The following is a 21,823-nucleotide window of genomic DNA, read 5'->3' as shown; positions in this document are numbered from 1 at the left end:
AGGGGGGACGGGACCTGGCTGGGCGCTGTGTGTGTGTGGGGGGGGGACCTGTCTGGGAGCAGTGTGTGTGCAGGGGGGATGGGAACTGGCTGGGAGCAGTGTGTGTTTGTGGGGGGGGGACCTGGCTGGGAACAGTGTGTGTGCAGGAGGGACGGGACCTGGGTGGGAGCAGTGTGTGCGTGTGTGTGGGGACCTGGCTGGGAGCAGTGTGTATGGGGGGAGTGGACCAGGAGCAGTGTGGGCCGGGGCGGGGAGACCTGGCTGAGAACAGTGTGTGTGCAGGGAGGACGGGACCTGGCTGGGAGCTGTGTGGGTGGAGGGGGGAGAGACCTGGCTGGGAACAGTGTGTGTGTGGGGGGGGGACCTGTCTGGGAGCAGTGTGTGTGCAGGGGGGATGGGACCTGGCTGGGAGCGGTGTGTGTTTGTGGAGGGGGGGACCTGGCTGGGAACAGTGTGTGTGCAGGAGGGACGGGACCTGGGTGAGAGCAGTGTGTGCGTGTGTGTGGGGACCTGGCTGGGAGCAGTGTGGGGGGGGAGGGGACCAGGAGCAGTTTGTGGGGCGGGGGGGAACCTGGCTGGGAACAGTGTGTGTGTGTTGGCGGGGGGGGGGAACCTGCCTGGGAGCTGTGTGTGCAAGGGGGACGGGGCCTGGCTGGGAGCTGTGTGTGTGCAGGGGGGACGGGACCTGGCTGGGCGCTGTGTGTGTGTGTGGGGGGGACCTGTCTGGGAGCAGTGTGTGTGCAGGGGGGATGGGAACTGGCTGGGAGCAGTGTGTGTTTGTGGGGGGGGGGACCTGGCTGGGAACAGTGTGTGTGCAGGAGGGACGGGACCTGGGTGGGAGCAGTGTGTGCGTGTGTGTGGGGACCTGGCTGGGAGCAGTGTGGGGGGGGAGGGGACCAGGAGCAGTTTGTGGGGCGGGGGGGAACCTGGCTGGGAACAGTGTGTGTGTGTTGGCGGGGGGGGGGAACCTGCCTGGGAGCTGTGTGTGCAAGGGGGACGGGGCCTGGCTGGGAGCTGTGTGTGTGCAGGGGGGACGGGACCTGGCTGGGCGCTGTGTGTGTGTGTGGGGGGGACCTGTCTGGGAGCAGTGTGTGTGCAGGGGGGATGGGAACTGGCTGGGAGCAGTGTGTGTTTGTGGGGGGGGGGGACCTGGCTGGGAACAGTGTGTGTGCAGGAGGGACGGGACCTGGGTGGGAGCAGTGTGTGCGTGTGTGTGGGGACCTGGCTGGGAGCAGTGTGTGTGGGGGGAGGGGACCAGGAGCAGTGTGTGTGTGGGGGGGGACCTGGCCGGGAGCAGTGTGTATGGGGGGAGTGGACCAGGAGCAGTGTGGGCCGGGGCGGGGAGACCTGGCTGAGAACAGTGTGTGTGCAGGGAGGACGGGACCTGGCTGGGAGCTGTGTGTGTGGGGGGGGAGACCTGGCTGGGAACAGTGTGTGTGCAGGGAGGACGGGACCTGGCTGGGAACAGTGTGTGTGCAGGGAGGACGGGACCTGGCTGGGAGCTGTGTGTGTGTGGGGGGGGGAGACCTGGCCCGCTCCCTTACTATTCTTCTGCCATCAGCACAGTTTACATCTGTCAAGATAAATGGCCTCCTGCCCTCGCCTTGTTTCCATGGGGCCAGGGGTGTCGGGGCAGCCAGGGGCTGGCGGCTGGGATGGATGTTTGTGTTTCTGGCCGGATTTCAGTAGCTGTGGCCGCCAGGCCAGCGCTTCCCCCCCACACACACACTGGATGAACTGGTGCCAGGGCACAAGGGCAGAGGGCAGCCAGTGGCCTGGGCAGGGGATTCCTGGGAGGCCAGGGGGCTGCATTGTGGGATTGAGGGGCACTGTGTATGTGGGTGGGTGGGAGCCCATGGCTGGGCTGGCAGCAGGCTGCAGGTCGGGAGTGAGGAGCACCAGCAGAGCTGGGGGAGAGGAGGCTGGGAGCAGCAGGGGGCTGTGGCTCAGAATTGAGGGGCACTGGCAGAGCAGGGGGGTGATGGGGGCAGCAGGGGTCTCCATGTCGGGATTGAGGGGCTGAGGGGGTGCTGGGGGCTATGAGTCAGGATTGAGGGGCACTGGCAGAGCTGGGGGGTGCTGGGGGCAGCGGGAGTCTCCAGGTTGGGATTGAGGGGCTGAGGGGGTGCTGGGGGCTATGGCTCAGAATTGAGGGGCACTGGCAGAGCAGGGGGCTGATGGGGGCAGCAGGGGTCTCCAGGTCGGGATTGAGGGGCTGAGGGGGTGCTGGGGGCTATGGGTCAGGATTGAGGGGCACTGGCAGAGCTGGGGGGTGTTGGGGGCAGCGGGAGTCTCCAGGTTGGGATTGAGGGGCTGAGGGGGTGCTGGGGGCTATGAGTCAGGATTGAGGGGCACTGGCAGAGCTGGGAGGCTCAGCAGAGGCCATGGGGTTGGTCTGAGGCCCTGGCAGTGGGGCGAGGGGAGGGACCTGCGGGGTGACTGAGAATGACAAGCCATGGCCTGCCACCCCTCCCCCATACCTGGACCTCAGGGGCCCCCTCTCCCAGGCCCGTCCTAGGTCCTGCCCCCTGTGGCCCCCCCTCCTGCCGGGGGCTCCCCATGCCTGGGCCTGCCCTAGGGCCCTGCTGCTGCCCCCTCCCTCTGGGGCTCCCCAGAGCCCTGCTCCCCTTGGACACTAGCAAAGACCAGGTGGTAAGAGCGCTGTTGTCCCCTTCCCCAATTGGCCCCAGCCCCCCAGGTTCCAGGCGTGCGGGAAACACCACCGGCCCCCGCCAGGCAGGGCTGGCAGAAGCGGCCTGATGACTTTCCCAGCTTCCGTCCCCTCACACGCAGGAATTTCCTTCCTCCAAGCCCCGGCTGGACTCAACCAGCTTCCCTGGAGTGAGCCAGGGGTGAGGGGTGGTGGGGAGGAGCAGGGGCGGGGGGCCCTGCAGGGTGTGGGAGGGGGCACCTTGTCCCAGATTCCCCTCTGGTAGGGGGGCAGATCCATGTTGCCCCCGGGCAGTGAGAAGAACCGAGCCCCCTGCCCTGCTGCCACGGGGTGTACACCGGTGTGGCCAGGGACAGGCTGTTCCTGGAAAACACAGCCAGCTTGGCCAGGATGTGCCACACGGTGGAGCGGTTCCGGCGGGGCAGGGCTGGGACAAAGGGTCACACGGTGCGTGTGAGCCGGGGCCGGGCATGGACTGTGTGGGAGACACTGACCCACCTGTGCCGGGTGCTGTCCAAGGCACCGGCAGGGAACCCGCTGCCCTACCACCGGCCCCGACTCCATGGCCCCTGGGGCTAACTTTTGTGCCATGCCCTGGCCTGGAGAATGAGCTGCCCCAAAGCAACACCAGCCCAAGAGATGAGGCAAAGGGGTCACTGCTTGGGAAGTAGGGAGGGAAAGAGCCTCTCCCTCGCCGCTCAGCCCAGCCTCCCCACCAGCAGCCCCTGGGGCGCCCGGTTGGCCAAGGCCCCAATCAGTGCAGACGGCCCCACACACCCGAGAGTGGCTTTTAAATTAAGTTTTATTCCTTATCATACAGTTACAGACTCAACTAGAGCCCTAGGCGAGCCAGACACGCCCCCCACCCCGGGCAGCATGGCGAGAGGGGCTGTGCAGAGGGCCCCCCCAGGGTGAAATGAGTTCCTTCCTGCCCTGGGCCTATGCTGTGGGGACGTGGGGGCGGGCACCACACCTGGCTCCAGCACCCAGGGCTCTGGCACAGACCCAGTTGCAGCTTCTGCCCAGCGCTCAGGGGGTCAGTGGTGGCTAGATCCTCTGGGGGGCTGGCAGGTCACAGCCAGGAGGGGCCCTGGGGGTATGGCATTACCCCACTGGTGGGCCCTGGGAGATGGGGCAGCCGGAAGGGAGCAGGGCAGCAGGGCTGCCAGCCCCAGGGGAAGGTGGCATGGCCAGTGGGCACAAAGGGTCAAATATCCCCCCCAGCATGTCCCACCCACAGGCCTGGCCTTGCCCCAGCAGCTGCAGCCCCACGCAAAGGGCCCAGGTGCATCTCTGGGGCGGGCTGCCATAAATGAACATCCGAAACCCCTCTGCTTAGGGGCAGCACTGGGCACCAGTGTGAGTTCAGGACCGAAGCACTGGGGCCTGAGGGGGGCTCACAGGCAGCAGGGCTGGATGCCTGTGTCCCAGCCTCACCCACCTGGCTGCCGGCACCGGGTCTTTGGGTGCAGTCTGGGTGGCATGGCCCCAGGCCAGCAGGATACAGGGAGCTGCCCACTGGCACAAGGCGCCTGGCCTGGGGCGGCTCAGGGGCTGGGTCCCGGAGGGGCTTGGCTCACACCTAGGTCTCCGCCTCGTGCTCGCTGGGCTGGGGCTGGCATGTGTCAGGCGGGGGGCCCAGGCACCCCCAGTGCAGCCAGCCCAGGCAGGCGAGGTGCATGGGCGGCAGGCGTGGCAGGACCCTACTGAAGCAATGCACCTCACGGGCGGCGGGGATCTCCGAGAAGAAGGCCCGCTCCCGACACACTGGAACCTTGCCCTCACTCAGCTCCAGGTCCTTCACCACAGCCAAGATCTCCTGGCGCTGCGCCTGGCCCCGCAGGCCCCGCACGTCCAGCAGGGCTGCCACATGCTTCTTCCTGCCGAGACAAGGAGAGGGTGCTCAGAACAGCCCCCCGTGACACCGGGCAGAGCCATGCCACTGGGTCCATTGCCATGTCCACCCACACCACTGGGCACATGGTACGGGGCAGAGCCGTGCCCAGAGCCTGCAGCCAGGGCACCACCCGGAGAGCCAGAGATGGGAGACGCCAGGCCAGCTCCCTGGGGAAGCCTGGGAACCCACTCTTAACCCAGCCTAGATAGGGGGCAACTCCTCAGACTGGCCACAAGGGGGCGCAGTCCCGCCATAGCCCAGCCAAGGGTGCAAGGAAGGACCCAATGTGAGGGGGGCTGGGGATGCAGCTGCCTCCTGCCATGGGGGAGTGAGGGGAGCACCCCTCCCTTGGCAACCGTGCCCCACCTGGGCAGAGGCACTGACTGAGGGAAGGTGCAGAGTGGGGGGGGGGGGTTCACCAGAAATAAATGGAGTCACCTCCCTGGCAGTGTCTGGCGGTATCAGCCGGTGCCCACCAGGTTTCCCCATCAGCACCCCCTGGCAGTGTCAGCCTGGTGCCCGCCAGGTCTCCCCATCAGCACCCCCTGGCAGTGTCAGCCTGGTGCCCGCCAGGTCTCCCCATCAGCACCCCCTGGCAGTGTCAGCCTGGTGCCCGCCAGGTCTCCCCATCAGCACCCCCTGGCGGTATCAGCCTGGTGCCCGCCAGGTCTCCCCATCAGCACCCCCTGGCAGTGTCAGTCTGGTGCCCGCCAGGTCTCCCCATCAGCACCCCCTGGCAGTGTCAGCCTGATGGGAGATCAACACCCCCTGCCGGTCAGCATGGTGCCCAGTGGCCTCCCCAAGCGGTTCCAGCCCATTGCCCCCCAGGACCCCGCCGCACACAGACACGCTGTGCGAGGGCGGCTGGCCGCACTGCAGGGCAGGAGTTTATTTAAAGCTCCTGCCGGCATTTTCAGGATGTTGGCTGAGCGCCCGTGTAATCAGTAAAGCCCCGGCTCCCCCTCCAGGCACACGTTGCTCCCGGGCAGCTCCTGCTGGGCGGGGGGCAAGGGGAGGCTGCTTGGTGCGCCTACTGGTGCCTGGCCCGGAGCTGGTTCTGGGGGATAGCCCCGCTGCTGTCAGCTCTGGCCCCCAAAACTGCTCCAGCGCCCTGCCGTGAGTCGGTGGCTGTCCCAGAGCCCGATGCAGCCGCCAGCTCCAGGCGGGAAGATGTGCCCGGCGCAATTGCAACACTTCCTTCCTTGGGGGTTTCCGCCACGGCGCTGAGCCCAGGGGCTGTGACCTGTGAATCCCACTGCTGGGAACATGCAGCCGCTGGCAGGGGGCTGGCTTAGGAAGATCTCTCCAGAGGCAGGTGTCCCAGATCCATTCCCAGGGCAGCGCAATCCAGCCCCTGGCAATGCCAGGCCAGCGGGCGGGTGGGTTGTGTTGTGCTGGGAGGGGATGGGGTGGAGGGCAGGGTGGGTTGCACGGGGGTGGAGGGTTATACATTTCTGACCCCCCCCCACACACACACTGAAGATCTCTTGCGGAGCAGCCCTCCACCCCTGGCTCCTTTCCACGGATCTCCACAACCACGAACTGCCCCACGGTGGCAGCCAGGGGAAGTCACTCCCGGGCCCCTTCCTGTCTGAGCCCAGCCGCTTGTTTTTCTCCTCCAGCCCCGTCTTCAGCCACCCCGCTGGCCGCCCCGCCCTGGCCGGCTGCAGGAAACGGCTCGCAGCCACGCTTCGCAGGCGATCTGTCGCCTCCCAGCCCTGCGCCCGGATGCAATCAGCGGAAGATGGAAAGAGGAGCTGCTCCAGGAGCACGATAACCCCTCTTCGCCCCAAGAGTGACGCAGGCGGCTGCGGCAGAGCGCTGCAGGGAGTGTGGAGCAATGGGAGGCGTCCCACGCCCAGGGGCCTGCTCAGCTCGATCAGCCTCCTAATTCTGGCCGCAGCACCAGGGGCCGCACTGCGGGGATCGCATTCTGGCAGTGGCTGGAATCAGCCGGTGAGCTGGCAAGGACGTGCTGCGGGTGCCATTGCCCTGGATCAGGGCCTGGCTCCTGGCCGGCAAGCGCTCTGCGGCTGGGACTGTCCCTGGTCTTGCACCCATGTGGTACCCGGCACACCGGGGCCTGTGCAGATCCATGCAGCTCCTCTGTGCCAGACAGGGACTTGTCCCCACCCCAGCAGGCCTGCTCCTCTCACTCCTCAGAGCACACCAAGGCCAATTCACCGGTGCTCTGCTCCTTGGCACCAGTGTGTGCCACATGGGGGCACCCCCTAGCCTTCCCTACCTGGTGGGAGCAGCAACCCCAGGGCAGCAGGCAGAGTCCCTGGAGCACGGCAGGGAGGCCAGCTGGGGCCCCTGGGAAGCACATTGCCAAAGGCCTGGCTTGGTGCCAGGGGGAAGGCTGTCCGAGCAGGGCATTGGCACGTCAGCACCACCTGCACCCACCGTGCTGCCAGTGTGTGTCACTGCTGCCTCCTGCTGGAGAGGGTGTGCGCATCAGGGTCAAATGCAACAGCCGCTGTAGAATCAGGGCCAGAACCCCAACCCCTGTGGGACCAAGCAGCCAGAGATCCCTGCAGGAGGCTGCCGGCGGTCAGCTCTGCTGGTGCGTGGGAAGGAGCAGGGCGGAGGAGAGTTGTCGCCCCAGAGGGCATCCCCCTGGGGGGGCATGTGGAGCATTTTCCCGTCCCATGTAGCGGCCCTGGCTCTGCTGGCAAAACCATTTTCCTTTTCCCAGCTTGTCACAACGGCAAGTTCATGCCTCTGTCCACCCTGGAGCCATCTGACCCTGTCAATCTTTTGGCTCAGCCGGGGTGACCTGTGGAACTCTCTGCCACAGGAGGTGTGAGGTCACACGCTGGGCCTGGCCTTCCCAAGATCTGCCTGATTTCAGGGCCAAGCGCCAAGCCCTAGCGCGGGAGGAGGAAGGCCCATGGACCTGCATCGCACCCCTAGCCAGGTGCATTATGGGAGTTCACCGTCCCTAAGAGCACCAGATACAGGAGTTGCATGCTGCTCAGAACCCGCCTGCTGCCCAGCAGAGCATGGCCCAGCGCCCCCTACAGGAGAGGTCCTAGTGGGGAGGCATGGGGTTCGTGCGAACCTAGGGGAGCTGGGAGCCACCAGTACTGCCCCAGGGCAAAGTGCATTCAAGTGATGGGTGGCCCCTCCCCAGCACCCCTAGAGCCCCTCCCCAGTGGCAGTTCTCAGCTGGCTCCCCCGAGGCCTTGCCTGCGGCCATGTGGCTGCCACAGCTCAAGCCAGACCGGGTCCCTCCCGTGACAAGCTCAGGGCTCTGCCTGGCCCTCAGCCCGCCTGGCTCTATGACACTCAGTCGGGGCACAAGGAGTGGGAGGGGGAGCGGAGAGGGCAGCGCAGCTGTAACCCCAGAAGGATCCCCCCAGCACTGCAGCCCCGGCAGCTGTTTAACATGCCTCAGAGGGAGGGCAGGAATGGAGGGGGATTCATTAGCTGAGATGTAGTTCAGCCGAGACCTTTAACAGCCTCAAAAGCACAGATCTCCCATCTGACCACCTACTGCACTCCTGCTGAGGGGGGGAGGCCAGAAGCAGCAGGGCCCCCAATGCCCTGGCAGCAGGAGTCCAGTGGGGGTGCCAAGGTGCTGGCCCCCTCACTGACACTTCAAGGGATGGACCTGTTTCCCCCCACCCCTCCCCAGCCCCCCAGCCGTGGGCCGATGATGGAGCAACACTGGGGGGGGTCCCCTGGAGGAAGGATTTGGGGGACCCTGCCGGGGGAGGGGTAGGTTGGAGGCTGTGCACAGGTCCCATGGTGCCCCCCACTCACCGGACGTCAGGGAAGTCCCGCACCAGCACTCCCACCTCCATCTGGATGGAGGGCGTGTCCTCCAGCCGCAGGATCTCGGCCAGGTGAGGCACCACTTCGTTTAGCCAGGACGAGGTCGAGTTCTGTAGGCAGGGGGCAGTCAGGACAGGGCAGGGGCTAAGGAGACCACCCTCTCCCATCCAACCATGCCACTCGGGCTGGCACCAGCAGCAAGACTGAGGGGACAAGCCAGCTAGAGCTCAGCTCCCGCCACCCTCCCCCCTGGGTCCCCCAGGAGAATCCCAGCAATGGGGTTCAGCCAAGCAGCTGCACATCACCCAAGGCAGCATGGCCCAGCAGGCAGGGCTGGAGGCTGGTGCTAGTCCTGGCTCCATCACCACCCCGCTGGGGGAGCCTAGGCCCATCACTGCCTTGCACTGTGCCTCAGTTTCTTCTTCCACCCCACATCTGTTCACACGGGGAACTCCAGCGGGCAGGGCTCTGTGTCTGTGCAGCACATGGCAACAGGATGTGCTGGGCACCCTTGCTCCACCCTCACTGTTTTACCCCAAGCCGGGTCCAGCTGGCTCTGCTCCTCCACCAGGAACCCTCCTCCCAGCAGCCTGCAGCTCAGACCCCCTCCCCTCTCTCAATCCATCGCCCCAGCTGAGCAATAGTGGAGATTCAGCCCCAGGGGGGTCCTCACAGGGCAGCCCGCCCTGCCCCACAGCGTAGCTACAGCACAGACCCCCAACACCCTCCCAGCCTCCCCTCGGCTCACCAGCTGGATGAAGAGCTCCTGCAGCTGGCGGCCTTCATCCTCCAGCCGGGCCGCCACCTTGCCTCTCATCTTGTTTGAGCTGCAGACGAGCCGGACCTGCAGCAGGGGCCGGACGTACTCGACCAGTACCTGTCGGTGCACCTCATTCACCAGCACCTGCGGGGCACAGAGCAGGCTCAGCCGGGCAGCCTGCAGGGGAGGGGTGAACTCCACCAGGGGGGGCCCCCCAGGGATGCTGCTGTGCACTGCGCTGTGGCTATTCCTGCCTCCAGCGCCCACAGGGGGCAAATCGGGGGCGTGGCCAGAGTGCACTGTGCTGTGACTATTCCCTGCCCTCAGGGCCTTATAAAGGCCAGTGTGCATACTGACACCTTCTCCCCGCAACAAATGGCCAGGGCCCTTCCCCCCTGCAAGGGGACCACTAAAGGTGAACAGAGATCAGGTGACCCAGAGGTGAAAGTAAGCCAGTCCAGTCTGGTATGGTGTACTGGCAAGGGCCAGTATGCCGTGCCGAGCTGCACCGGGCGAGGAGCCCGAAGGGCTCCCAGCCACCTCTGCAGCTGGGAGCCCCAGGGTGATTTAAAGGCCCTGGGGCTCCCTTTAAATCTTGAGAGGCCCCGCCTCTTCTGGATGAGGCCATGCCCCCCTCAGGGCTCCAGCTGTACCCGTAAGTCCTGTAAGTTACTTTCACCCCAGAGGTGACCTCCTGGCCTGGGAAAGAGACAAGGCCACAGAGGAGGGGCTGGAGAGTTTCAGTTTGGAGCTGGCTGGGGACGGGAAGTGAGGGCAGACGCTGGCTCGCTGGGCCCCAGAATGGACCCGACTGAGGGGTCCCGTTCTCTGTACCTACAAGCTCTCTGTTTTAGACCCTGTTCCTGTCATCTAATAAACCTCTGTTTTACTGGCTGGCTGAGAGTCATGTCTGACTGCAAAGTGGGGGTGCAGGACCCTCTGGCTTCCCCAGGACCCCACCTGGGTGGACTCGCTGTGGGAAGCGCACGGAGGGGAGAGGATGCTGAATGCTCAAAGGAGAGACCCAGGAAGGTGAAGCCGCGTGAGATTCTTGCCCTGAAAAGTTTGCTCCAAGGGAGAGGAGGCTCCCCAAAGTCCTGACTGGCTTTGTCGGGAGAAGTTCCAGAGCATCGCCCGGGTACTCCGTGACACCATGGCAGGGGGGCATGGCCTGGAGCAGCACCAGGGCTGTGGGGGCGTGGGGCTGGGATAGAGGGGCAGGGCCGTGGCGGGGGCAGGAGCCACTGGGGGTGTCCGGGCAGCATGGGCTGCTCTCCCTTCTGCCCAGGCGGCGGCCCAGGGGCAGACTGTGGCCCTGGCACCTGCTCCGCATGCCCTTGGCAGCACCCACCTCGTACGGCTCCGGCTGCATCTTCTGCAGCTTCTGGGCGTAGTCCGTGAGCAGCGCAATGATGGCGTCGAAGCTCTCCGAGCTGGTCAGCCACTTCCTCTTCATTAGCTTGGGGAAGTAGGGCTGAAAAGAGAGGCCAGCCTCAGCACCAGGGCAGAGCCGGGCACTCCCAGGGGGCACCCGGGGACCAGGCCGGGCCCCCTCCCGTCTGCTGCTGCTTCAGGCAGGCCAGGAGTGGGCCAGATCTCAGCAGTGTCCCCTCTGGCAGGCTGGGCTGCTCACCCCGCTCACAACTCCCTTCAGTTTGGAGCCAGAGGGCTGGGCAGTGGGGGGCAAAGTCCCCAGGTCTCCATGCAGGAAAGGGGCAAACTGCTATGACCCCCTGCAGCTCCTGGACCTCTGCCCCCTTCCTATGCTGGCAGCACTCACATCTGCTGGGGTGAATGGGGGCCTCTGCCATCTCGCCCCTCCCCCGGCTCAGACAGGCCTACCTGTCCCCCAGCTAGGCCAGGCTGGGTCAGACCAACGGCCCACTAGCCCAGTATCCTGTTGTGATGAAGTGGGACTGTTCTTGATGTTTCCTCTGAACACTGCGGGGGTGCCTCAGTTTCCCCTATGTATTTCTTAAGTCTCTAGGTGGTGGGATAAGGGTCAGTGTGCATAAATGGACGACACTATGTCTCCTGGCAACTAATGGCCAGGGCCCTTCCCCCCTGCAAGGGGATAGCTAAAAGTGTTGGAGAACAAAGAGATCAGGTGACCTCCTGACCCAGGAAAGAGACAAAGGCCAGAGAGGAGGGGCTGGAGAGTTTCAGTTTGGAGCTGGCTGGGGACAGGAAGTGAGAGCAGACGGGGGTGTCTGGCTAGCTGCCCCCTCCCACCAAATGGACCCCGCTGAGGAGTCCCGTTCTCTGTACCTACAAGCTCTGTTTTAGACATGTTCCTGTCATCTAAGGCCTTGGCCACACTGGCGCTTTACAGCGCTGCAACTTTCTCGCTCAGGGGGGTGAAAAAAACACCCCCGAGCGCTGCAAGATACAGCGCTGTAAAGCCCCAGTGTAAACAGTGCCGCAGCGCTGGGAGCTAATCCCCATGAGGAGGTGGAGTACGTGCAGCACTGGGAGAGCTCTCTCCCAGCACGGGCGCTGCGACCACACTCACACTTCAAAGCGCACCCGCGGCAGCGCTTTGAAGTTTCGAGTGTAGCCATACCCTAATAAACCTCTGTTTTACTGGCTGGCTAAAAGCCACGTCTGACTGTGAAGTAGGGGTGCGTGCAGGACCCTCTGGCTTCCCCAGGACCCTGCCTGGGCGGAATTGCTGTAGGAAATGCACGGAGGGGCAGAGGATGCTGAATGCTCCAAGGTCAGACCCAGAAAGGTGAAGCCGTGTGAGCTTCTTGCCCTGAAAACTCTCTCGGAGCAGACTGGAGGCTCCCCAGAGTCCTGACTGGCTTTGTGGGGAGCAGTTCCAGAGCATTGCCGGGGGACTCCATGACACCTGTCTCTGAGAGCTGCTGGTGCCAGATGCTTCAGAGGGAATGAACAGAGCAGGGCAATTATCGAGTGATCCATCCTGTCGTCCAGTCCCAGAGGCTAGGGACATCCACATCATGGGGCTGGGACGCTGCCCATCTTGGCTAATAACCACTGATGGACCCGTCCTCCAGGAGCTTTTTTAACCCAGTTATAGTTTTGGCCTTCACAACATCCCCTGGCAGTGAGTTTCACAGGTCCACTGCATTGTGTGAAGAATTACTTCCTTCTGTTTAGTATCAGAGGGTAGCCGTGTTAGTCTGGATCTGTAAAAGCAGCAAAGAATCCTGTGGCACCTTATAGACTAACAGACGTTTTGGAGCATGAGCTTTCGTGGGTGAATACATGACATGCATCTGACGAAGTGGGTATTCACCCACAAAAGCTCATGCTCCAAAATGTCTGTTAGTCTATAAGGTGCCACAGGATTCTTTGCTGCTTTTCCTTCTGTCTGTTGGTGCCTATTACTTTCCTGGTTCTTGTACGATGTGAATGGGTAAATAACACTTCCCTAGTCACTTTCTCAAGACGAGGCACAATTTTATAGACCTCTGTCATATCCCCCTTAGTTGTCTCTTTTCCAAGCTCAACAGTCCCTGTCTTTTCATCTCTGCTCCCCATTGAAGCTGTTCCACCCTCTTCTCTGCACCTTTCCCAATTCTAACAGAATATCAGGGTTGGAAGGGACTTCAGGAGATATCTAGTCCAACCCCCTGCTCAAAGCAGGACCAATCCCCAGATTTTTGCCCCAGATGCCCAAATGGCCCCCTCAAGGATTGAACTCACAACCCTGGGTTTAGCAGGCCAATGCTCAAATCACTGAGCTATCCCTGCCCTCTCTTGGGTTAGAGCTGGGGCGACCAGCCCCACACGCAGTCTGCCAGGTGTGGGCGTACACGGATTGATAGAGGGGCAGGATATTGACTGTCTCATTATCTATCTCAGTGGGTCTCAAACTTTTTTACTGGCGACCCCTTTCACACAGCAAGTGCCTGAGTGTGACACCCCCCACCCCAATAAATTAAACACACTTGTTTATATATTTAACACCATTATAAATGCTGGAGGCAAGCGGGGTTTTGGGGGGGGGGGCTGACAGTTCGTGACCCCCCATGTAATAATCTCATGAACCCCCTGAGGAGTCCCGACCCCAGTTTGAGAACTCCTGATCTATCTGAACACTGGGTCCTCAGACAGACCCACCTTCTCCCATCAGACAGACCTAGGCTGTGTCCCGCAAGTGCCCTGGCCTGGCCCTCACGTACCCGGAGCTCCTCGAAGAGCTGCTGGGCCAGGACACGGTTGCAGAGCCGGGTCACCTTGTCCAAGGCGGTGCTGGCCTGGCGCTGGGGGGTATCACTCTCCGGGTGACCAAACTGCACCAGCTGCTCCATGTATTTCCTGGGGGATGGCACCTGTCAGCAAGCCGGCCCACAATGCACTGTAGCAACACCCCTCCAGGCATAGGCCCCAGGCCCCGAAATCCAAGCCTGCCCCCATCACCCTGGCAGGGGCCCAGACCTTGCCATGCTCTCCAGCCAAGGGCCTTGGGTATGGCTGCGGGGCAGAGAGCCTAGCCCAGCAGGGGGACCTCAGGGGAGTCCAGCAAGGGTCCTTGGGGGCATGACTAGGGAGGGAGCCCAGTGAGGAGCTGGGGGGGGGGGGCCACGGGGGTACCCAGCAGGAAGCTGGGGAGGAGGGATTTGGCCACAAGGGACCCAATGGGAGATTTGGGGGCAGGCACAATCATACCAGGGGACACAGAGTGCCTGCTACAGGCTTTGTAGGCCCCTGGACCCGGGCAGGAGGAATGGGCTGGCTCACCCCAGCACTCAAGTCTGCCACCCCCCAGCCCTGGACAGGCAAAAGGTATGGGGGGCCCCGCACCTGAAGGGGGGGCAGCAGTTGACGAGCGCGATGGTCCTGGCCACATAGCTGTCGGAGGGGGGGCCACTCTTGCCGAGCCCCTCGTGGTACTGCTCCACCTTGCTCTGAAAGCTGCAAAAGGGGAGAGATGGCACGTGCTGAAGGGGTGTCCTGAGGCTCCGGGGGGATCCCCACCCCCCCATACCAGGGACAGCCCTGGCGGGGGGGGAGCCCTGCCCATCCCTGCCCAGGAAGGGCATCCTTGTACTGCCAGGCATATGTCCCACTGTGCTCTCTCTGATGCACCCCATGGGAGGGACCCGCACCCCACCATCTCCACTCAGCTGTCACCTCCTAGGCCCCCTCCTCCCCCAGACCAAACCCCGCCCAGCATGGGGAGGGAAGAGAAACCTGAGCCAAGAGCTGTAGCCCAGGGGGCTGGCTTGGCCTCATCTTCAGCCGTAAGGCAGGAAATCTGCAGGCCTGGGAGATGCTAGCCTGGGCAGGGGGCTGGACAGTTGGCTTGGTGGCTCCCCCGAGGTCTGGGGAACGTGACAGACGAGTCTGCTCAATGGGAGACGCCACTGCAGGGACAAGGGAGTAACGACCGTCCATCGGCCAAGCAGGGTGTGCCGGGGCTGAGCTAAACAGGCCTGGACATGGATGAATCTGTTACCCTACAGGAGAAGGGCACCTCCCCCCTACGCAGGGGAAGCGGCTGGATTTGGGCACTAGCCTGACTATCGCTAACAGGGAAACCACCATGCAGAGCAGGGTCTTTGGCCATTAGCTGGGTGTCCCCCATCGGGCCCTGCAACCCGCTGGGCCCATCAGAGCCATTGGCACACCAGAGACAGGGCCGGCTGCTGCCTCTCACTGCCGGGGCCCCCAGGAAGTGCTTCAGCCCAGGGTAACACCCCAGCTAGTTCTGCGGGCTGGGCCGGGGGCCCTGACCGGGTCACGTGGCTTGGAGCCCTCCTGGCTTCTTCGCCGAGTCCAGTGAAAGTCCCCCAGGCTTTGCTGTGTGCTCAGCGTGAGCGCCCTGGTCCCGCACCCTGGGCTCTCGCCAAGAGACAGCTCCTGGGTTTGAGCCTTGCAGAGCCTAGGGACCCTCTGACCAACTGGCAATTAACACAGTATTATAACAGAGCCCATCACTCCGCACAGCCCACAGGTTGCACAGCCCGGGGGCGCTGGCTGCGCTGGGCGGGGGTGTGTGGCTGAGAGCCAGGGTGGTGGTGGCAGCTGGGAACCCACCCCGATTCCCTCACACTGGGAAGCCCTCCCACCTGCTGTCGTCCCTCCCCATGAGTTCCATGTGACCCCCCCCAGAACAGGGCCCTGGTTTAGCCTCCTTCTCCCCCGGCGTGTACCTCTGCAGGAACTCGGCCAGACTGGTCAGACAGCAGAGCACTATCTGCTCCCCAAACTCCGGCGTGATCTGGGGGGCTTTGTCCACATGGGCCTTCAGCACCTGCAGGGAGAGGAGCAGGCCGCTGAGCTGCTAGGGGAGTGGGGAGCCTCCTCCCCCACTGCCACCAGGCACACAGACTGGGGGCCCCCAAACCTCCGGCGGGCATGACTGACTCACCATGACAGCAACCAAAGGGAGGCCCCAGGAGGCCCTGACCAAGTCCCGGGCACCATCGGCTGCACCCAGCACCACCTGGGAAGGGGCTGCGAGCTGCCAGCCCAGGACAAGCCCAGCCAGGCCCTAGGTACCCAGCACAGGCCAGGCCTGGCTCAGCAGATGTCTGCTCCTGCAGGGCGTGGCACTGAGGGCACTGGCCAGTGGGCAGCCTGGGGGGGTGGCGCTGGCTGCCTGGCAGAGGGGAGCCCCGCACAAGCCCACTGCAGAGCTCACAGTGGCAGAGGACTGACTCTGGCCCAGGAGACCTGCCCCAGGGCCCCGTCTGTTGTTGGCAGCTTTCCCCTGCAGCCCCTAGAGCCCGGGGAGGGCAGAGAGACAGGCAGAGCCCGCAGCTGATCAGCATGGGCCCCTGACGGCATCCCCAAGGCCAGGCACCCACAGGGCAAGCGAAGAGCCCTGGGGCAGCCGGTGGGGGGCAGCCGTGTCTTGGCAGGGGTTGGGATCCAGGATGGGCAAGCCCGGGGATAAGCCTATAGCCGTGCCCTGGCTCCAGGGGGATGGGCCCATGGGCTCACTCCACACCCAGGGTCCACAGGGAGCTGGGAGGGCCTGGCTGCGGCTCTGAGGGCGGGATGGGGGGCGGTGAGGGAGGGGAAGGCTGGACCTAGCCATCAGGGAAGGGGGGCAGGGGAGGAGCCTCAATCAGGCCCCAAGCCGGCTCAGAGGCTCCCATGAATCTCCCCCCTCGGCTGAGCCAGGGGCTGCCCCTCTGCCCTGGCACCCCTGGGCCCAACGGGCGACTCCTGGCCCCACTCAGTCAGCATGAGAGGCTGAGGCCACCAGCGCCTGGAGGGTGAACAGCTGACTGCATGGGGGGGTGGTATGTGTGTGGCAGGGGAGGCCAGGCACGGTGGGAGGGGGAGGGGGAGTGGGGAGCCCAGGGGCCAAGCATGGCGGGGGAGGGGGAGTGGGGAGCCCGGGGGCCAGGCACAGCAGGAGGGGGAGTGGGGAGCCCGGGGGCCAGGCACAGCAGGAGAGGGAGTCGGGGGCCCAGTGCAGATGAGCAGCGGTGAGCGGCCTGGCCCTTGACTCACAGAGATCACCCGGCTGGACAGCTCCAGCTGGCTGTGGTCCCATCCCGGCTCCTGTGCCCAGCGCTGCTCCTCCTCCCGCAGCTCCCGGCTCATGTCTGCCATGATCTTGGTCTAGGTGGAAACAGAGAAGATGTCACAGGTGGAGGGAGCTCCAAGGGGGGGTGCATGGGCTGCCCTAGCACCACTCGCCCTATGGCCTGGCATCCAGCTGGCCGGCTCCCAGCCAGCTCCTGCAGCTCAGCAGGACTGTAACCTCCGCACCCCCCCGAGCAGCTCCCCCCACCTACTTATTAAAGGACTGACACCCGCAACCCCCTGGACTATTGGGGGTGGGGAAAATCACCCACTCCCAGCTCAGCAGCACCACAGGGAAGGGAAGGGGGTGGGGAGGTGCCATGGGGAGGGAGCGGGGCAGCACCGCAGGGGAGGAGGGGAGGGGCCTGGCGCTGCCATGGGGAGGCAGAGTGGGGGGAGGAGGCCCCGTGAGGGGTGGGCACCAGGCCCCGCTGTTACCTTCACTGCCGCAGCGCAGGCCTCCTCCAAGCGGTGCTGGGTATCGGGGGGCAGCAGGGGCTCTAGCTCGTGGGCGCTGAGCAGCGGGGCGATGTCCAGCCGTCCCAGCACCTCCCTGGGGACAGAGACAGCCATGAGACCAGGGCCCCCCCGCACCCTCCCTGCATGGGCCCCTTCCCAGTGCCAGCTCACAGGGCCCCAGTGCCAGGTACCGGCCCTGCCCCTGCCCCAACCCCCCAGTGCCAGGTACCAGAGCCATCCCCATCCCCGTCCCCCCCACACCTGGGGTAGGTGTTGCTGTGCCAGTCCAGGAGGAAGTAGAGCTCGGCGATGGACAGGCTCCTCTGGGCGATGCTGCCCAGCAGCTGCGCCAGCCCCTCATGGTAGCTGCGGGCGTAGACGTCCAGGGCCTGGTACTCGGGGGGATACGCCGGCAGCAGGTGGCTCCTGACGGCGCTCAGGTCCTCCACCAGGCAGCGGGTCAGGCGCTCCACGTGCCCCGCCAGGGGGCCACCACTGTCCTCCGCGCACTGGCCCAGCCGCTCGGCCACCGCCCGCTTCACTTCCTCGGCCCATCTGCGGCGCATGGCCCGGGGCCGGGGCCCCGTGCCGCCCTCCTGCACCTCCAGCCACCGCCGGTCCGCGGCCTCCTCCTGCTCGATCACCCGCACCACCAGCTCCAGGGATGGGTAGGTGCCTCGGGCTGCCAGGGCCTCGGCCAGCACAGCCCACAGCTGCTGCAGCAGGGCCTCGTACAGCAGCGCCACGTCCTTGGCCTTGCGGCTGCCAGCCCCAGCCTCGCCGCTCGGGGGGCCCTCCCGCCCGCACTCTGCCTCCAGCTCGATGATGTGCTTGTCCGCCGCCAGCAGGTCCCGCTGCTGGATCAGGTTCAGGATCTCCAGCACTGCGGGCAGCGGAGCAGAGAGGTCAGCACAGACCCCGGGGGAAGGAGAGCCCAGGGCTGGGCTGGCAGGGGGCTGCGGGTCAGGAGTGAGGGGCACTGGCAGAGTGGGGGAGCCCAGGGCTCGGGTTTGCAGGGTTGAGAGTGAGGGGTGTCAGCAGAGCTGGGGGGGAGCCCCAGGCTGGCACAGCAGGGGGCTGTGGGTTGGGAGTGAGGGTCACCGGCAGTGCTGGGCGGGGGACTCAGAAGGGCTGTGGGTCAGGAGCGCTAACCCCACACACACTCCGGCTCTGGCCATCTCCCCAGTGCAAACTCTGCCTGGGGGGAAGCGGAGCCGGGAGGCAGAGTCTCAGCTTGGCTCTACGTTGGCCCCAGTCCTTCTGGAGAACTTGGACTCTAGGTGGGAGCCAGACATGCCCCCTGCCACCCTGCACCCCATGCCAGGGTTGCCCTTTGCCCGAGAGGTCAGCTGAAGAGCCAGCAGCCAGCAACCCCAGCCCAGGGGGGCAGCTACAACTGTCAGGAAGGGAAGGTCCTGTGCCCGGCTGGCAGGGGCATATATGGGGGACAGAGTGTCTGTGCCCCACATGCTGATTGGGAACTTCCCACCTCTGCACTGCCCTGACCCTGCCCTGCGTCCCATGGGCCCAGTGGGGTGGGACACTCCGTCTGCCCGAGCCCGCTGGCTGCTGGACCAGTGTCCGGGGAGGCCGGCAGCAGAAACAATCAATCAAACAACAGCTTGGCTGGGCTGGGCAGGGCAGAACAGGGGACGACCCCAAGCATGGCCATGAGCCAACCCGAGCTGAGCCCCAACCCAGCCAGGGGCCGGCCACTGTGCCCTCATGGTGTCCAGTCACCTGGCCCTGGAGAACGGCACCTGGCACAGTGCTGGGGTGAGGCATGGCCCACAGCATGGCCCCTGGCTGGGGTGAGGGGCACAGTACATGGCCCAACACCTGGGGGCACAGCGCTGCCCAGCCCTTGGGACCTACGGCCAGCCCGGACAGGCTGGTGACATGGGGTGCTGGGCCTGCCGGGGGAGCAGACAGTGCCCCCCCTTCTCCTCCCCTGCCAGGGAGGGGCGCTCGACCAGCGGCAGAGCACAGGGGTGGAAGAGTCTTTAATCTGGGCATTGGGGGGGCAGGAGGTGCTCTCAGATGACCTCTGATCCCCTTCTGTGACCTGCAAGTGACCCCCCATCTGCCTTTGCCCTGCAGCAGGACCCTCTGAGCAGGGAAAGGGGCACTGAGCACCATGCGGCCCTGGCAAAGCGAACACTGGGGTCATCTCCTGCTTCCCCCCAGCCTGCCTGCTCCAGGCACATGTCCCCACCGGCCAGCTCCTGCGCCCGCCAAACCTCGCCCCCAGCAAGACAGATCCTCCCATGGGGCGGTGCATGCTGAGCTCTGCGGGATGCCCGCTCCGGGGGCACAGCAGGACTTCACTCCGTGCCCCCTCCCAGCACCGTGCCGGGGGAAACTCCACTGGCATTTGGATGGAAACATCCCACATCCAGCCCTGCGGAGGGCAGCTGGGCACGTGGCCTAGGGAGACCGAGGCGCAGATGCCAGGGGGCAAAGTGGGCCTCAGCATGGGCACCAAGGGCAGGGTTCCTAGGCCCAGCTCAGACTATCCATAGCACCTGACTCTGAATTTTCCAATGGTTTTTGGAGAGGGAGCCTCAGAATGCACCCCCCCCTTGCCCAGGCACCCATGGGTAGAGACCTGACCCCCTGTGTCTGTATCGGTCCCAGCACCTCCCAGGTGCAGGCCTCATGGTCACCAGCTCTCCAATCAGGAACCGGCTGGCTTTAAAGCGGACACATGGTGGGGGTAGGGGGGGATGTATTTGCACCTCAAAGGATCCTTAATGGGTTGGTGTTGCGCTCCATCCACTGGGATTGGTGCCCTAGGGTGGGACAATGGGGCCTCACTGGGGCCGGGGGCAGACAGGGCGGCTCCATGGGATGATAAGGGATCTGCTCAGAACTGGCTGTTCCAGGCCCTGGTGCCCTGTTATCTTCCCATTTGCCTCCCATTGTTGGCTCCCCTCGGGCGGAGTCCCACGTCAGGCACCAGCCGGGGCATTGCCGGGACCTCCCATGCAGCTACGTCCTGTGTCACTCACAGCACCTCTGTGGTTTTAGGGGTTTTGCCAAGAACCATTAGCAGCAGCAGGGCTGCCCTGTCTGGGAACCCCACTCCCAGGGACAGGGCTCACCTCATGCAGAGTGATGCTCTACACCGAGCCCAGCTGTGGGGAGAGCCCACTATGCAGATGGGGAAACTGAGGCAGAGAGGCAAATGGACATACAAAAGAGCCAGGGACAGAACCCAGGAGCCCTGGCGCCCAGCTTCCCTGCTCTAACCACTAGACCCCGCTCTCCTCCCCACTCTGGCGATAGAACCCAGGAGTTCTGGCTCCCAGCCCCACTAATCTAACCACTAGATCCTGGTCCCCTCTCAGAGCTGGGGATAGAACCCAGGAGTCCAAGCTTCCAGCCTCCTGCTCTAACCACTAGACCCCCACCCAGACCCAGGACTAGAACCCACACACATCTTGGCTGGGAGCATGTCACGGTCAGCACCAGGGTCCCACTCTGCGAGCAGGATGCCCTGCGACTGGCTCTCACCGCGGCAGCTCTTCCCAGCACCGGGGCTGGCCGGGAAGCGGGACCGACCTGTCACCCAAGGGCAGGACTTAGTTGTGGGGGGAGCACAGAAAGAAGCAAGGCTGGAGGGGGGAAGAGAGAGGCTCCTGGGAGGGGGCTCCCCCGTGAGCTGAGGCTCCTGGGACAGGGTAGCTGTAGGAGCTCATGGGGTTGGGGGGCAGGGGGTGCCCAAGAGGGGGAGAGGAGGGGCTCCCCCACAGCTCCTCACAGTCCAGGGGAGGGGGCGCCCCGGTGACATGACTCGGCCCATCAGTGGCTCCGTCCGGGCAGGCTGCCTCTCCGGGATGTATGTGGGCACACCCTCCCCCACATCCCCCCTCGTGGCAGGGCCCCCCAGCTGCAACACGGAGGGCGAGCCCAGGGCCCGGTTCCCCTGGCCGTGCACCAGCTTACCTGACAGAGGCTCCTGGGTCTTGGCGACGGTCTCCACCTCCTGGGCGGCGAGTGCCGGCTCCGGGGCCTCGGGGGGGCTGGGCTTGTCCACCAGCGAGGCCCGGCGCACCCGGCCCCCGAGGCCCAGCTTGAGGAAGCTCATGCGCTTCCCGGCATCGGGGACACCCTCGCGCTCGGCCGGGGAGCTCTCCGGCCCGCCCGGGCTCTCCCTGCGCCGCCCATTCAAGAGCTGCAGGAGGCTGAAGTCCTCGGAGCTGCGCCGCGCCTTCCTCTTCTCCAGGGCCCTGAGGCCCAGGAAGGAGCGCCGGTCGGGCTCCCTGTCCCCGGCAGGAGCCTTCTCTTTGCCTGCCCCCTTCTTGCCCTTGCCCAGCCGGAAGGGGGACAGGCCCACCAGCTTCTCTAGCGTCACCCGGCGCTGGTCCAGGCTGCCATTGAAGAGGTCACGTTCAAAGCCACCACCCTCCTCCTCTGCCTCCTCCAGGAAGGGGTTCTGGTCCCCCAGGACAGAGTCTCCCAAGTTCTCCTCCAAATCCTCCTCAAAGGGGTTGGTGCTGCTCTCCTGGGCCAGGATCAGCTCCCCGGTGCTGCCCGGTGCCCTGTTGGCCTTGGCCATCTTCAATTTGTAGGGGTTCTTAAGGACCGGCATGACCACCTCTGCCCGGGACCTGGCAACACAGGAGACAGGGTCAGGCGCCAAGTGCGGGACACAGCAATCCTGGTGCCACAGGAGGAGGAGCAGCTGGGGACATGGAACACCCAACCGCAGCCTAGAAACACATACTGCCATTGCATGCCC

General features: G+C 64.7%; 1 protein-coding gene across 3 annotated transcripts in view; it reads right to left on the bottom strand.

Annotated features, from left to right (window-relative positions):
* Positions 1 to 3,464: 3,464 nt before the first annotated feature.
* The window catches only part of EXOC3L2 (exocyst complex component 3 like 2), a 60,240-nt gene continuing 41,881 nt past the window's right edge, over positions 3,465 to 21,823 (bottom strand). For all 3 annotated transcript variants that reach the window (XM_050927781.1, XM_050927780.1, XM_050927782.1), the window contains exons 2-12: positions 21,028 to 21,692; positions 17,341 to 17,962; positions 17,059 to 17,173; positions 16,546 to 16,656; positions 15,234 to 15,334; positions 13,882 to 13,992; positions 13,260 to 13,395; positions 10,460 to 10,582; positions 9,097 to 9,252; positions 8,337 to 8,458; positions 3,465 to 4,551 (exon numbers count right to left, since the gene is read on the bottom strand). In XM_050927781.1, the coding sequence (XP_050783738.1) occupies positions 4,254 to 4,551; positions 8,337 to 8,458; positions 9,097 to 9,252; positions 10,460 to 10,582; positions 13,260 to 13,395; positions 13,882 to 13,992; positions 15,234 to 15,334; positions 16,546 to 16,656; positions 17,059 to 17,173; positions 17,341 to 17,962; positions 21,028 to 21,673 (2,541 nt within the window). In that variant the 5' untranslated portion in view covers positions 21,674 to 21,692 and the 3' untranslated portion in view covers positions 3,465 to 4,253. The remainder of the gene's footprint in view (positions 4,552 to 8,336; positions 8,459 to 9,096; positions 9,253 to 10,459; positions 10,583 to 13,259; positions 13,396 to 13,881; positions 13,993 to 15,233; positions 15,335 to 16,545; positions 16,657 to 17,058; positions 17,174 to 17,340; positions 17,963 to 21,027; positions 21,693 to 21,823) is intronic.

Source organism: Gopherus flavomarginatus, chromosome 18 (assembly GCF_025201925.1).
Source record: "Gopherus flavomarginatus isolate rGopFla2 chromosome 18, rGopFla2.mat.asm, whole genome shotgun sequence".
In the NCBI taxonomy this organism is placed as follows: domain Eukaryota; kingdom Metazoa; phylum Chordata; order Testudines; family Testudinidae; genus Gopherus; species Gopherus flavomarginatus.
The sequence above is the reverse complement of the archived record's forward strand: the minus strand, read 5'-3'. Positions and strand labels throughout refer to the sequence as shown.